Source organism: Lactuca sativa, chromosome 7 (assembly GCF_002870075.4).
Source record: "Lactuca sativa cultivar Salinas chromosome 7, Lsat_Salinas_v11, whole genome shotgun sequence".
NCBI lineage: Eukaryota > Viridiplantae > Streptophyta > Magnoliopsida > Asterales > Asteraceae > Lactuca > Lactuca sativa.
In genome coordinates this window covers 149,832,087-149,849,114 of record NC_056629.2, presented here as the reverse complement: position 1 = coordinate 149,849,114, position 17,028 = coordinate 149,832,087, and the positions used below count along the sequence as shown (strand labels likewise).

At 33.9% G+C, this 17,028-nt stretch overlaps 3 protein-coding genes across 3 annotated transcripts; 2 read left to right on the top strand and 1 right to left on the bottom strand.

The window, feature by feature from the left end:
- Window positions 1-3,896: 3,896 nt before the first annotated feature.
- LOC111911480 (uncharacterized) lies at window positions 3,897-5,600 on the top strand. Its single transcript, XM_023907257.3, has 3 exons — window positions 3,897-4,118; window positions 4,237-4,581; window positions 4,656-5,600. Exons 1-3 carry the CDS (start codon window positions 3,993-3,995, stop codon window positions 5,442-5,444), a joined length of 1,260 nt encoding a protein of 419 aa, XP_023763025.1. The 5' UTR covers window positions 3,897-3,992; the 3' UTR covers window positions 5,445-5,600.
- Window positions 5,601-8,321: 2,721 nt separating this feature from the next.
- On the top strand, window positions 8,322-12,445 carry LOC111911479 (methylmalonate-semialdehyde dehydrogenase [acylating], mitochondrial). Its single transcript, XM_023907256.3, has 19 exons — window positions 8,322-8,504; window positions 8,614-8,702; window positions 9,271-9,342; window positions 9,460-9,621; window positions 9,700-9,778; window positions 9,872-10,026; window positions 10,118-10,181; window positions 10,268-10,347; window positions 10,443-10,508; window positions 10,645-10,695; window positions 10,789-10,940; window positions 11,019-11,109; window positions 11,206-11,286; window positions 11,420-11,497; window positions 11,603-11,638; window positions 11,739-11,782; window positions 11,886-11,964; window positions 12,054-12,144; window positions 12,235-12,445. The coding sequence occupies exons 1-19, from the start codon at window positions 8,480-8,482 to the stop codon at window positions 12,348-12,350; spliced, it is 1,611 nt and encodes a 536-aa protein (XP_023763024.1). The 5' UTR covers window positions 8,322-8,479; the 3' UTR covers window positions 12,351-12,445.
- A 1,384-nt stretch (window positions 12,446-13,829) lies between these two features.
- LOC111911478 (uncharacterized) lies at window positions 13,830-15,235 on the bottom strand. The gene is made up of 5 exons (XM_023907255.2): window positions 15,085-15,235; window positions 14,650-14,703; window positions 14,444-14,530; window positions 14,167-14,330; window positions 13,830-14,041 (listed from the first exon to the last, which is right to left on the bottom strand). The coding sequence occupies exons 1-5, from the start codon at window positions 15,104-15,106 to the stop codon at window positions 13,949-13,951; spliced, it is 420 nt and encodes a 139-aa protein (XP_023763023.1). The 5' UTR covers window positions 15,107-15,235; the 3' UTR covers window positions 13,830-13,948.
- Window positions 15,236-17,028: the final 1,793 nt, after the last annotated feature.

The window sequence follows — 17,028 nt, the reverse complement described above, 5'->3', positions numbered from 1 at the left end:
ATACCTTTTTACCCACTTTTCTACTTAACCCTAGGTTTTGTTCACAACTTTAGTCCTATAATTTTGCATTTCACAAGATCATAAGATTCAAATTCAACTAAGGAAGATAGTCATACTAACTTAATCAAATTCAGCAATAAGTAGAGAAAATAGTTATCAAAAGTACTTGAGGTTCTTTAATAAGCAAAATCAACAAATAACCAAATACCTAAATCCAATCCATAAATTCAACCATAATTAAACAATTAATCCTAGGCTAAACGAAAGCCATGAGTATTTAGCTCATGATTTCAGCAAACAAAAACACAAAATCGGAATTCAAAGGGTTTGACATGGTAGAAAGTAGAAACTAATGAAAAATCAAAGTGTAGAGATTGGTTGCCTTAAATTATCCTACTTCCAATGGTATGATTGAATTCCTTGCTTCCAAGCCTTAGAACAAGTGCTTTTCCTTCAAAAGTGATGATTACTACCAGAGCTAAAAGTCCCAATTCGGAGGAGAATGAGATATATTTATAGTTTTTTCGAATTCATATCACCACGACGTGGTAAGGCCACCACGTCATGGTTTTCGTGTTTCTCCTGTGGTCTACAAGTCTTTGAAGCAAATCGGTATTCTTCAAGTCACCACGCCGTGGGAAATCTACCACAACGTGTTGGGTATATTTTTCATCATTTTAAAGCTTTAATTCATACTTCCAACTCCCAGGTCCAGCTTCCAGCTTCCAGCTTCCTTTTTGCCATGTCTTTTATCCCTACAACATAATTCATAACAAATTAAGTATCTTTTGTTCTAATAAGGGCATAAAAGTAATTAAAATATTAAGTTATGATGTATAATTATGTGTATAAATATGCACATATCAGTCCGCAATAAGAGAAAATGTAAATTTATTCCTTAATATTCTTAGATTATCATCCGTTAGCTTCAAATGTATGAATAAAGGTGGATTTCTTACCAATAATGGGGTTTAAAATTCTCAAAACAATCAAAATCCCATAAATTGATCCTAAAGATAATCATGGGCAGTTGGTAAAAATTCACCATATGAAACGTAACTTCTAGGTGAAATTCGAAAAACGTACCTTTTGGACTGATACAAATATTGGATGTACTGTTGGAGGTAACTACAAGAAGGGGTGATATGAAGCCAATAAGCATTAACCCTGCAGACAACAATCACATGATGATGGTGATGATGATTTTACGAGAACGGTGAAAGACGTAGAAAGATCGAATCTACAATATTAATAGCTTTCATATATGATATACCAATTACCTTCTTTCATTTTTTTCAACAGCTTCAAGCATTGGCTTGCGTATCATTTTCTCCAACCACTGGCATGTAAAAGAACATTCATTATAGATCATGTTCATGTGAAGATAACATTATAATTTCATTTTAGGGGAAAAGAGAAGGATGATGAAGCAACTTACATTGCTCAAGTAACAAATTAATTGAGGTTTCTAGAAACAACATTATTCTCATCCGTTTAATCCCAAGCAATAAGATCATAGGTAGAAAGTTGTCGATGAGATAAGGGCTTGATTCAAAGATCATAAAGGGTTGATGAAAACTGATGAAGGGTATAATCGAAGAAGGGAACAGAAAGAAAGTAGAAGGAACATCGATGATCAATAACCACTGGAAATAGCATACGAAAAACACACGTTGCTGATATACGGAAGCGTATAACATAAGAGGAAAAAACCCAAAATAAAGTGGGGTAATACTTGAGAGCAAAAGAGAAAAAAAGAGAAGAGATAAGCGAAGCAAAAACGTTTCTTTTCTATCAGGAGTATCAGAGACAATATCATCAGTTTAAACTCTCTTTTCCAGTCACATAGAGAAAGGTCGCTTACATATAAATACGGGAAAAAACCCTAGAAAAAATGGAACAACCTTTAAAGATGGTCATGGTGATGACGAAGGTGATCTTAGGGTTTGAGATGCCTGGTCGGAGAGAGTTAGAAGATTCAAACCAAGCAACAACAAGGTCAACAAAAATTTACTATTCCTAATTTTGGATATATATATATATATATATATATATATATATATATATATATATATATATATATATATATGTATATATATAATAGTTTTTAAATATAAAAAAGTATACGGTTTCAATTGGAAAATAACCAGATATTTAGTAAAAACAAAAAAAGATGTTTGATTTTTATTAAAAAAAATGAATATCAGGATTTAGAAAAAAAAAACTTAAAAACATGATATTTTTATGTCATTTTCTTTTTCTATTTTTGATAGTCGCATCAATACCATATAACCAAATAATATAATATAATATCAACAAGATAACTAAGTGTTGGAAAAAAAAGTAAAAAAAATTAAAAAAAATTAAAAAAAACCTAATCTTGATCTTAGAAGGAGTAAATTATAGAAATGGTCCATATGGTTCGTTTAAATTCGCAACTTTGGTTCAACCTTTGAAAAGTTGATAAGTCGCATCCCCGTGGTTTTCAGTTATTGTAGTTTTCGTCCTTTTGTCTAACTCTGTTAGAAAATTTCCGTTAAAATCGTGTAAAATGACTAACATGCCCCTCATTTATTTATTTTTAATTCTTTTCTTTATTATTTTATTATTACTTACTTTAAGACAATGTTGTATTCCGATCAGCCCTCGATCGCCACTCTTCCAATCAGCCCTTTGGTCATCTTCTCAAAAAAGTAACATTCAACCTCCAACCTAATTGTCTAAGCAATCCAATTAAATCAAAACACTACATCCACTCAACACTTTACAAGTTAATGTTATGGACATCACTGGATCTAACTATAAACCAAAAACATGAATTCTTAAAGGATTTGTTGCACAAAAACAGGCAAAAAACTAGATACCAAACATCTTATGAGATTTCATGTACCAATGGAGGACAACATTTAAATCAGGAGGAAGGGGAAAGTGGAAAAGTAGATACCAAAAACCACATTCTTATGTGATTTGTTGTACAACTACCTACATTGCTTCATTCATGTCATTTATATTAGTCTATCAGATTAAAGAAAAAAACATTCCCAATTGATTGAACTTCTATATGTCTTAAAGCATCAACATACAAAGGAAAAAAATGAAAGCAAAGGCGTTGGGGAGATGCAGGAGGAGATAAGTGTTGATGGTGTCAGCCGACAGACAATTTTGTCGGAAGGGATGACAACCATCAGACGACGAGGGAGGTAGTGAGATGAGACAGGCGGCAAGTGGTGCCATCGACATGGATTTCTTTAACCCTTTTGTTGTCTCTCACTAATATGTGTCTGGAATTCACTTCGATGAATAAGAGTAAAAGGTGGGAAGTAGGTGCAATTAAATGGTGCGACGGAGAAGGATATAGGAGGATGCGATAATGATGGTGGGGTGGGGGAAGTCGTTCATGATGGAGGTAGGGAGAGGGCAGTGCAAGGATGGAGGCACGGTTGTCGATTTATAGCATATAGGAAGAAGGATGGAAGGGCATGTTAGTCATTTTAACGGACTTTTTATAACAGAGTTAGACAAAAGGACGAAAACTACAATAATTGAAAACCATAGGGATGTGATTTATCAACTTTTCAAAGGTTGGACCAAAGCTGCAAATTTAAACAAACCACAGGGACCATTTCTGTAATTTACTCTCTTAAAATCGAATTTATGTGGTCCGTTTTCTCATCTACTACGGAGTCGTTTGATCGGGAAAATCCATAAGCCTTAAACTCACGATTGACTTTGACTTCAAATACCCCAATCATGATTGACTTCCACGTGAGCCAATCCGATGTGGACCAATTATATCTACCCACGTATGATATCTGCGTCATACCTACGGACTCTAGAATCATCTTCCAAGTTCTAACCGTTTTTGCCTCTAAATCTCGAAGTATAAAACCTCAAAAATACAAGAACAACTTCAAATCGAATCTCTTTTTAATTTGAGAACTTATATATATTTTTTATTAATCATCCTCTTCGCCATCATTCTTCACGTATCGATGGATTTTAGGGCTTTGAATTTCGCAGGTTATCTGTGTTTGTTCGCTTTGATAATACAAGTTTCTGATATAAGAGCTCTTATCTCGATGCCAGATGTTAATCGTCATTATCCTAAAGCGTTAACTGTAAGTAGTTTATGAATTTTGACGTTTTAATGTCGATACCTTTATATCAATATTTGGTTGCTTATGCGTTTTACTTTTGCTGGAAATTTGTATCTAATTTACCTGGTTTGTTTTTTAGGATTTGAAGGAGGCTATTGTTCAGGGATTAGGGAGTCAATCAGACAATCTCAACTTATTTGGGTTTGATTTGAAGGGTGCTTTAGTAGCTCAATCCATGGAGTTTGATCTACAGATTGATAACAAAATTCTTCCAATCAAATTGTTGGACGATGTAAACAAATGGGAGTACGTCGATTTGCCTACTTTCCTAGTGGAAGACCCGATAAAATTATCCGGCGAGAATCCACTTGTACAGAAGAAGCAGACTTCCGGCAACCGGTTGCCGAGTTTACCCCCATTCCAGCTCGCCGGTCCGATGGAGCTCTGGATTCAAGACGCCAAGGACATGAGACTCTTTCTGCCAGTAAGTTTCATTCCTAATCATATAATCAAAAACGTTTTTTGTTGATTTTCCTTAACATTGTAAACGATTTACAGCATGATGTTGACGCCGGTGAGCTGAAGAAAGTAATTCTAGCAGAAGGCGCGGTGGTGACAGTGAAAGGCGCCAAATCCGTCAGCTTACGCCACCCTCTTGACCTCCCACTTCCTTTCAACAAATCAAACACAAATTTTGCTTCCGGTCTCCAGACACTTTCTGACCACCTCCGTACCGGAACCCAACTCCTCTCTCTCCGTATCACAGGCCCCACATCCCTCAATTCTCCGGCGACACCATCGCCGACTTTCAACAAGCTGAAGCTAAAGCGACTTGCTCCTGGTTTAGTCGAACTATCCTCCATCCCAAAGGTAAACACAAGCAATTCAATATCCGCTATCGATGATACCTTCTTTTCTCCCGGTCATTTTCCCACTTTCTGGCCGGTGACATCCATTAATGGGTCGAACTCAAACCTGCGTGGGCTAGAGAAGCTGCTTTCTGCACTCTTGACCTCCACCGGAAACAATGGTGGTTCGTTTAAGCTTTTGAGAGCGGATGTATCTGCTCAGATGTATGTGAAGATGGGTTTTGGGGCGGAGAAGAGGCTGAAGGGGAATGAATCGTTTTTGGAAGGGTATCCGGAGTGGAGAAGTAAGCCGGAGAGTGTGAAGATGGAGTATGAGGTGTTGGCGAAGGTGGAGGGAGAGAAGTTTGTGCCGGAGACAATAGTGGAAGTTGAGCCTGTTACGGTGGAGGATACGGTGGCGCTCGGTGTTGCTAGAGGGAACATTACGGTGTCGAAGATGCCGATTTTGAACGTCCCTTTTAGCCCGTTTGATTTATGAAGGTGTTTGAGTCAAGTCAAGTGTATATATAAAAACATGGTATGAAATGAAATCTACACAGTAGATGAATTAGAAAAGTTTCTCCAATTTTGAGGCCATATATCATATCATATAGTAATATTTGTAAATAATATAAAGTATCTTTTTTCTTTCTCTTTTTCGGGGTATCTGTTTTATTGTTTACTTTACTAGTTTTATGCTAAATGAATTATAAGAAAAAAACTAAGATAGACCTTATGTCCAAACAGATTTTTCTGGCTGAATGGACCGGAAAGACTGTTTGATCTGCACAAAAAATAGGTCTTTCCCGGTAAAATATGTCTTTCTCAGAAAGCCCCGAAATCATATATTTTTGGCTGAATGGGCTGAAAAGACAATTATGCACCAAACTCGGCCTCTTTCTTTATTTATTGGATTATTAACTTTTTTTTTAATTTATTTTTTATTGAATTATTACTTTTTTTTCATCATTCAGCAGTCAATTAGATGTACAATCAAACAACATGATTTCTTTCCCAGTCAGAAAACTTTCGCAGACAACATTTTACCAGCCAACACTTTTTCAGATAGAAACTATCAAACGGGACCTAACTGGATTATAAAATGATTATATAAACAACTTTTAAATTATATAGAATTCAATGTATTATTCATGTTTTTACATAGAATTCAAGCGCATTATAGATGTTGTTATATTCATATAATTAAAAGACTAGTTGTGAGACCCGTATATTATACGGGTTGATTAAAACAAAATGTTAAGTACGAACGATTAAATAAAAAATTTATTTGAATTTGAAATTGAAATAAGTGAAAATTATCAGAAAAAAACATGTAAAAAATAAATAAATTAAAATTATGTGTTTAGTGTGTACTAAACGGGTTAATTATAACAAAATGTTAAACATAAAGGTTTAAACTGTAAATTTATGTGAAATTGAATTTAAAATTTAAAATTTGAAATTAATAGTCATTATGGTAGGTTTAATTTATGGAAACTAAATTAATGATATATTGAAAATGAAAATTAAAGTAATGACAAGTGGAAAATAAATATATTACAAATTATGACAAAACGACATGTGGCTAATTTTATGAGAGAATGACATGTGGCAAAGTCATTTTCATTTATTAGGATAGATTTGTTAATGTCTTTCTATTTGTTACAAATGTATAGTATGTCCTTATATTTGTATAATTTCTCATAACTAAAAGATATGTTAATGTCTTTTTATCTCTTACAAATATAGTGTGTATTATAGATGTCTTTATATTCATATAATTAAAAGATTTTTTAATGTACATAGTGCGTTTGATATCACTTTTATTACAAGAAAACTTTAGTTGTTATTAAAACCATATAAACCGAAAGAAAAAGCAACAAACTAATCCTTGTGATTTCATTGCATATGTTGATAGAAATTGCAACACCTTAAATGCTTTCCCAATATTCTCAAACACTACAAGATTTTTCTAACCTAATAATTTTTTTTTCTTATAATCTTCCCATTGAAATAAAACATATTTATAAAATGATTAATTACATAGGAGTAGGGTAGCAAATTTAATTCATTTATGATTAACTATTGGTTGTCATTGTTTATGTCACATATGGTACTAACATTTGTTATGATATTTTTCGAAAAATACCCAACAATTTTTTCATAAGAGATTTGACATTTTGACATTTCTTCTCTTTAAACCTAGTTGCTTCTTCTATGATAATTTAATGATGAGTTTACGTTGATTATGATAACTATGATGCCTTGCATACTTGGATCTTATTATTTTTTTTATCTTTTTTTTTATATAAAATTGCATCATAATGTTGTATAGCTGTCCAGATATACACTATACTTTGTAAAACTGGAGTACAAAAATGCCTTATAGCCGTAGCAACAAGCGACGAACTCAAATAATTGCAGTCACCAAGAGACCATACCCAATTGACTGTAGCGGTCATAAGTTGGCATGAACCGTTAAAGTTGCTATAAACATTCATGGACCACTTCATCTTGAGTATGGTCTAATAGCCCGACAATGAAAAGAAACGCGTTCAACCCATAAAATAGACTGACCTATTTAGGACTGCGTACATAGAAAGAAACTACAATGAGATGTATGTACCTTTGACACATCATGCATCAATGACAAAACGATGTTAATACAAATTATGATCGTTTATAGAACATACTGAAAAGAAATGAACTCATCAACGACAAATGTGGTCAAAGGGGATGGGATGGGTTGGGGCAATGACAGTGACAGAAGAAACATAAATGGACCACCAATGGTTTTAATTGGTCTACAAAAATCAGCAATAGTGGGTTTGGTTGTGTTTATAGTTTCATCAAGTCCGCTCAACACCCGACTAAAAAACTTCATGTCGCCATCAAGCAACTCGATTGATGTGGGTTGAGGTCGAGTCATCTTTCTTTCTAGTAATAACATGCGACAATAAGTTAGAGAGGTGGAGGCAATAAGGTGAAGCCATCTTTCCTTCACTGATAGTTTGGTGAAGGAAAGATTTTGTGAAGGAAAGAAACGATGATATAGTGTAGGACATCAACAAAGTTTTTTGGTCATGATCATAGAAAAAAAAAAGGAAAAAATGATGAGATATGTGGATCACGATATTAAAATATATATTTAATTATTTCGATAATAAAAAGGCAAATTTAATTACAAAAATGTAAGGTAATTATTTTAGATAGAGTGATAGATTAGTTACCAAAACTGAAAGATTTAAAAACCATAAAGGGGCCTATTAACTTTTTAAATGTTAGACTGAACATATAAATTTAAACAAACCACAGGGATTATTTCCGTAATATGTTTACACCCAACTAATAAAAGAATCGTTCCACTCACCCAAGATTTTGTCTGGTTTCCATGTTTTGAACACTTTTCTACTTAATCCAATCACACACTACTCTTTCTACCTATAAATTAACCGGGGACATCCGGGCATATCGAACAAAATCAAGAGCATCATCATCCACCTCTAACAGATTCACTCTACCCATCGCTAAAAAATGTTGCGGATATCAATCCGACGAGGTAAACTTCTTTTCACTTTGTTACTAAGTGATCTTGGTTATAATCTGCTACTCTAGCTTGCGCTAATATGAATTTTACTGATTCGTTTTTGCGAATGATTGTGTAACAGTGAGACCTTTGAATCCTCAAATATTTGCCCTAAAAAATCGTAATCTATCTACCGCTACTGAGCAGTCTGTGATACACAGCGATCCTCCGGTATGGTTGTGTTCTTTACTGATGTTGACGGAATATCTATTTTGTGCAACTTCTTTCTATATCTAGGAGCTGGAAGTACATGTAAATATAAAAAGTGAAACAACTTTCGGTTTTAGTATGTTAACCCGAAAAACTAAAATCGTTTTGAGTGTTAATGGATTACTTGTTTAATTTTAAAGTGATTTGGAATTCTTTGATTTCTGAGAAAAGAATTGCTAAATAGATTGAGATTTACAAGTACGACATGATCAAATGGTGCTAAAAGATCGAACAATACTCATTCTTATATTTGAACTCGGATCAGGACCAATTTTCTTTTTCAGACCACTTATTAGGTGGTTTATTTTGACCAATGTGAACATCAAGCAAGAAGTAATTCAATGTAAGATTATAAATTTCTTGTTGAGTATAACTGTATAAACATCTTGTATTTAGGTTTCTCTAGTTTGAATGTGTATCTGGCAATTTCTAATAGTTAGCAACTTAGCATGCATATATGTTTTAGCTATTACTTTCTCCATTATTGCATTTGTTCTCTTTCAAGGACTAATTTGTCTAATTGTATCAGAAAGTGCCCAACCTAATAGGAGGCAGCTTTGTAAACTCACAATCATCCGAGTTTATTGATGTTATAAACCCAGTAAGTCCTAAAACTCTTTCCCTTTTCCCTTTTCCCTTTTGTTTCTTGTTTATTCACATGATACATATCCATGAATCTTGACTATTATTGTCTAATCAACTACCATTATGGAATTAGGCAACACAACAAGTTGTTTCTCAGTTACCCTTGACAAAACATGAGGAGTTTAAAGCTGCAGTATCTGCAGCCAAACAAGCTTTTCCATCATGGCGTAACACACCAATCACCACCAGACAACGTGTCATGTTAAAGCTTCAAGAACTTATCAGAAGAGACATGGTTAGCATGTATATATATACACACATACATACATACATATATACGTATATGTATTTATCAATATTATACTTGTGACAGGATAAGCTTGCCATGAACATTACTACAGAGCAAGGAAAGACATTGAAGGATGCACAGGGTGATGTGTTTCGTGGACTAGGTAAATTCATTCATATGATTAAAAGTGTAGAAAGTAAGAAAACAAATCAAGATTTTGAAATAATTTTAATTTGTGTGTATATTTTATTTATAGAGGTTGTGGAACATGCAAGTGGCATGGCATCTTTACAAATGGGAGAATTTGCTTCAAATGTATCTCATGGAATTGATACTTACAGCATCAGAGAGCCTCTTGGTGTTTGTGCTGGTATATGCCCCTTCAATTTCCCAGCAATGATTCCCTTGTGGGTATGATTATGATTCCCATTTCCCAATTTACCCTTACTCTCTTTCACCATGAATAAACAAAAACAAGAATAAGTTATCTTGATTCTTACAGATGTTTCCAGTTGCTGTTACTTGTGGTAACACTTTCGTTCTAAAGCCATCAGAAAAAGATCCAGGTCATTGCTTTCTCTTTCTTTTTGTTTCAAAACAATTTTATTTTTAAATTTTTTTGTTATAATACATTCATACTTTTTCTTTTCAGGGGCTTCTATGATGCTTGCAGAACTTGCAATGGAAGCTGGTTTACCAAATGGTGTTTTGAATATTGTTCATGGCACCAATGTAATTTAATCATCTCACTTATTTTCTCTCATTACAAGTAATATTTACCATCATCAATCTAATACTTTTTTTTTTTATTTTAAAATTTGAGACAGGATATTGTGAATGCTATTTGTGATGATGAAGACATCAAAGCTATATCATTTGTTGGTTCAAACACTGTATGTAAAATCTTTTCTACATAATAAAGTTTATCCAACAAAAAAAAAATATATATATATATATATATATATATATATATATATATATATATAGCTACTAATCTTTTACTTTTTTACAATTCCAAATTCCTCAAAGGCTGGAATGCATATATACTCAAGAGCATCAGCAAAAGGGAAACGTGTTCAGGTATCATTATCATTTCTTTCTTCTTTTTCTATGATGATAATTGATAAAATAAATCTATATTTATAAAACTGATTATAGTTTTAATGAATGTAGTCAAATATGGGAGCTAAAAATCATGGAATTGTGATGCCTGATGCAAATATTGATGCTACTTTAAATGCTTTAGTTGCTGCTGGATTTGGAGCTGCAGGACAAAGGTGTATGGCTTTAAGCACTGTAATCTTTGTTGGAGATGCAACACAATGGTATTATATTATATTATTTTAGTTTTTTATTTTAATTCTATTGTGAATTTTGAAGTGAAATTTAATCTTATTTTTCAGGGAAAATGAGTTAGTGAAGCGTGCGAAAAACTTAAAAGTAAATGCAGGAGTAGAACCTGATGCTGACCTAGGTCCAGTTATTAGCAAACAGGCAAATAAATTTTAATCTTAAATATTATTATATTATGTACATAAACAATAATTCTTGTTAAATTTTTTATTTGAATTCTGTTTTTATATTTATCAGGCAAAAGAACGAGTGTGCAGATTGATTCAGAGTGGAGTTGAAAGTGGTGCTAAGCTACTGCTTGATGGAAGAGATATTGTGGTATTTTTTTTTTTTTTTTTTCAACTTCATGTGAAATCTGTTTTTTGGAATGAATGTAAGGGCAAAATGGTCATTTTGTCCCGTTCAGCCAGCGTAAATAAACAGACATTGTGTTTGTTTTGATGTTGACTAGGTTCCAGGATATGAACAAGGGAACTTTGTTGGGCCCACAATCTTGTCTGGTGTTACTGAAGATATGGAATGTTACAAGGTATAAGTTTTTTCTAGTGCTATTTTCAGTGATGAGAATGAGGAAGGGTATTTATGTCTTTTGTACAAAATATGTTACACGTTTTAAACTTTTATCTTAATGCAGGAGGAAATATTTGGTCCAGTTCTTATTTGCATGCAGGTGTGTTAATACTTTCTATGTATAATAATCATGCTTATTTAACTGATTATGTTCATTCTCTTGAGGGCTAATATCGTAATTTCACCTTTTTAATTTTCAGGCCGACAGCTTGGAAGAAGCCATAATTATTTCCAACAGAAATAAGTAAATTTTATTCCTCTCTTTATGTTTAAAACAAACTCCCATCTGTTTTGCTTTCATTATTTAAAATAATTAAAAAAAAAAAAAAAAAAAACTTTTTCTGCAGATATGGCAACGGGGCAGCTATTTTCACATCATCTGGTGTGGCTGCTAGAAAATTTCAAACTGACATCGAAGCAGGGCAGGTAAGTAATTTTACATATCCTATGAAGTTAAGAAAACATTTAAACTATTAAAACATGAAAATTAAAAACTTTTTTTTTTTGTGTGTCAGGTTGGGATAAATGTTCCGATTCCAGTTCCGTTACCGTTTTTCTCGTTTACGGGGTCGAAGGCGTCATTTGCTGGTGACCTTAACTTCTATGGTGGGTGAATTTACAAATATGCCCCTTGTGATGTAGTAAAAAGAATTTGAATTTGAATTTGAGTTTGAGTTTTTGGTGGTGGAATTTCAGGGAAGGCTGGGGTTAACTTTTATACACAGATCAAGACTGTGACTCAGCAATGGAAGGATTTACCGGGTGGTTCGGGTGTTTCACTTGCAATGCCAACTTCTCAAAAATCTTCATAATTGAATGTGTTATTTTTTCAACTTGTTAAATGTACTTGTATGGATAAATGGTATTTAAATAAGAGTAATAAAGTAATCGCAATATTTGTCTCTGAGCTAAAGTTTTTCACTTTCTTTAAAATAGGCACAAAGTTGATAGTGGGAATTGGCAAAACTGGTCTATATTTAAGACATTTTTCGGATGTTAAACCAGATGTACGCTTTTTGTGTTCAACTTGGTCTAGTTTGATGTTGAATTCATAAACAATTGCAGGTTGTTTGCACCTGAATTGTCATCAAAATAAATGAGTAAGTGTTTGTATGTTAGAGTTTGGGAGGAGCAGGGTCGTTTCTGAAATAACGTTCCTGGAAAGTTATTCACTGATGAGAATTAAAGATCCAATTTTTTATGCATAAGTATATTTGTTGTTAAAAATTAGGTTGCAAAAACTCTTTTTTAAAAGTTGTTGAAAATGAAGCATATCAAACTTTACTAAAACTGAGTATTGATGAATTGCAGTGCTTAATTAGTCACCAAACTAAGAATAAGAACACACCTTGACCTTGGCAATGAGCAAGTGTATGAAAACGATGAGAGTTGAAGTCGGAAATAGATTCCCATTAAATAATTGAAGATTGTCAGTCTAAATATCAAGTGAGAAAGAAGTAAGATGCCATTATGGTAGAGATCCTAAAATGAGTAACTATTTCTTATTCGACGTCAAGTCAAGTGGAAATGTCCCAAAAACAAATGGTTAAGAAGTAGATACTGATTCTTGTATCTTTGGACAATATGATAGTTAATAATATGGAAGATACAAAACCTTTTCATATACTTATGTTTTACGTAACTTAACTTCAATATATAATTATAAAAATTAGGAGTTAAATTACATATGGTTAGATCAAACATAGGAAATACTTTTGACGTTTATTCCACTCGGCGTTTGGAGTCAATTGGCAACTTGGCGTATCTTTTGGTTATAAAGATGTATATTTGAGACGAGAAATCCCCTTTGTATGAACCCAAAAAGGTTTAAATCCAAAAGAAAACTAAACCATAATTTCACATTTGACCTGATGCATTGATTAACATTATAGATTATACAGTGAGCTCATTTTGGATAAGGTGTTTTAAGTCTAAAATATTGATGTGAAGATTTTTTATTTATTATTTTGAAAAAAACATTGTCAATTTCGCTTTGATAACAATAATTTTGCATTATCACTATGAACCAACTTCGTATTGCCAGTTCCCATGAACTAACTTTTGCCAAAAACTTCACCACATTTTCGCAGTGGACCAAATTATTGTGTGAAAAGTTATATTTGTGTCATTTTCTCTATTAAACAAAGAACACAACAAATCCACACGTAAAAAGGTCAGGGATATGAAGAAAAAGTGAGGATTGTTGAAAGAACAAATGCATACAAATGAAAGCAAGATATCCATAACACCACATGGTTTTAACTTTTAACCCATCTCATACAATCACATGATGAAGAGAACATCAAGATCATTTATTAGCCACCAAAGTTCATATAACCAATCCAACAATACCCAAAAAATAAAGTTTCATTTCATCTCAATGTAATGTGTTGTGTGAAATTGCATACACTCAAGCATTCAGAGCTGTGTTTCTTCTGCATTCAGCCAACATATCCATGTAAAACTGGCACTTCCCAATATCACTCCCAGAGCTGTTAATACACTGCACAAAAAAAAAAAAAAAAAAAAAAAAAAAAAAAAAACATGAATGGTATTCATTTAAAATCATCAAAAGATCGATTGTCAAACAAACAAGAGATATAAAATGAAGAGAATCAGAAGACATACATCTTGGAAAGCCTTGGTGTGCATACCACAAGCATCAGATACAGTGTTGTTTGTAGGCATATCAGTAGCAGCAGCAACAACAGCTTCATGTTGAATTGTACGAGGACCCATCACAGCATCCACTGCCCTATGAGCAACAGCACTTCCAGTACCAAAAGCCATGCCTAAAGATATGCATAATCACAGTTTCAGAACATGGAATTTAGTTTATCACACTAATGGATGATTGATTATATATATCTGCAAATTGCAAAACCTATCTTAATGATCAATGTACCTTGGGCTATAGTTGAACCAATGCCTCCAAGCATCGACCCACCACCGCTGCTCTGCTGAACAGGAGCAGGAGGGGGTGCACGGCTTGCTGCAACACCACAATCGTCAATGGCAGATGTTAATCAGAAGAAGAAGAAGAAGAAGAAGAAGAAACAAATTTATATGAATTTGATTTTGGAGTTTGAAAAAATGGCGATAAAGCGTTACCTGGGGCCGGAGGGTTGCGTGCTGGAGCACGAGCAGGTGCCCTAGCTGACCTTCCTGTAAGATAACCAAACATAAGCAAAACACGCAAAAATTGGGCAGATTCATGCGCTGTGTATCTTATGAAAGGGCTCATACAACAACAAATATCATGTAAGTATCCATCGTAAGATGCTTTAGATTTTAGAAAGCAGATACCGAATATCCATAGCCCCATAGATCAACGATTTCCCAATCAAATCATGAAGGTATACAGACTCAATTGCAAAATTAATCATTCGAACAATCACGGAAATGTAACGAAGGTTTAGAAACCCTAATATTGAAATGAAATGTTCGATAGTCCGGTGAGTTTGCAAATTTGATATCAAAGTATTGGAGCAACGTAGAATCGAGAATTTTAGGCTATAAAAATCATAGATCGGAAGAAAAACTTACCGCCGGAGCTTCTGCGAGGCATGGTGAGAATTCTAGAGAGAGATGGAGAGGCGGTGGGAGGTAGAGAGAGAAAATACGTAGATGAGAATGCTTTACGATCAAAACCCTGATACAATATGCGTATATTCTATTTATATGTAAAATCTGTGTTCCTTCGTTGTTGTATCTTATGCTTGAGATATTGTACGTTATTGTGATAACGTTAAACAGATAACCGGTTCCTTGACATACGGGGTTTATTCTAAACCGGGCAAAAATATTCCTTTCTAGACCAAAGATATGATCATTCACAAAAACACGTCATACATTTGCTCTTTTTTCTCCAAAACGGGTAACCGACAAAAATGGCTGTCCTAAACGGTCAAAAAATATGTAGTGTTTTAATTAATAGACATAAAGTAAGGGAAGTGATTCTTCCAAGACTTTTTTTTATCCCTCCAAGGATTTTCATAATAAAAGGACAATTATACCCTTATTTATATTTGAAGAAATTAAAGAGAGAGAAATATCTCATGTTTCCAAAAGATGTCGTTCCTTCTACCTTCTTCGTTGCTCCAAGCCTGCAGATCTCCAATTATTTTCCTGTGCAAATGTCTAATATCTATTCAGTTAGTTCTAACAATAATGTTCATGTATCTTAACAAGCATCTCTAAAAAAGATTCATTCTGTTAACAAGCATGAGATTCTTAACATTAATCTATTTTTTGAGTATGCATCTCTCTAATAGAAGATTTTTAGATAGTCATTTAATAGCTCTCTGTTTTAATTTTTTTTTTGGGGGGGGAGCTAATTTCATTCTCTTTCAACACATAAACACAAGACGCTAAATCTTCCTCCTTCAAAGCTGGAGTGTAATAAACTCATCTCAATAGAATGCAATGACCGGAAATTAATTGTAAAATTTTCCCCTCCGAATCCATGTTGTACCACCGATGATCAATCTGTTCAATATTCCCGGCTATCAAACCCAGTTCTTAGATCCTCCTTTTCCTCTGGATTTCCATCGGGTTTTCGATTTTCCAGTAGTCGCTTTTTTTTTCTCCATGTTCTTATATCCATTACAGTTACTCAGGTGTTGAAGTAACACAGACTTTTTCGACCCGAATGTGCATGATATTACCGGTTCGGACTTGAAGTTATTTGTGAAGTAGTATACGAAGTTTGTGTGAAAGTATTGCAGAGCTCAGATGACCGTGATCTCTAGCGGAGTCTTCACGGAAAATAATTTTGGGTGTAGTTCAACGGGTTCTCGAGGGCAGTTCTTCCCGCAGGGTGTAAATTAACCTTAAAGTTGAGCGAGAGAAATTTGTTTCTAATCAAACACATACACAGAGAATCATACGCTCTGAAGAGATTATTAACTGTGAACAATATTGTTAGAACTAACTGAATATATATTAGACATTTGCACAGGAAAAGAATCGGAGATCTGCAGGCTTGAGCAACGAAGAAGGAGGAAGAAGGAAGAATGAACGACATCTTTTGGAAACATGGGATATTTCTCTCTTTAATTTCTTCAAATTTAAATAAGGGCATAACTGTCCTTTTACTATAAAAATCTGTGAGGGGATAAAAAAAAGTCGTGGAAGAATCACTTCCCATAAAGTAAATGTATAAATTGATAAATTAGTGAGACTTGGCGGAATGGATTCGCTAAAGCTGCTCACCATCGGTCACTACGCATTTGCATGGCCGGCCCAAAGGTAGGGCAAGCTGGGCCGTCGCCCAGGGCAACAAAATAATAAGGGGCATGAGATTGTGTCAAGCTCTTATGGGTATATCTTATTTGGCCCAAAATTTTGATCCACAAGGTAAGGACGACACTGAAGGGATGGTGAAACGTGAAAGTAATCGGCATAATTTTTTTTGGCTAAAAACACATACGCCTTACCGAAGAAGACGAAGAGACTGTTTTGTTATTAGCAAAGAACTGAAGACGAAGA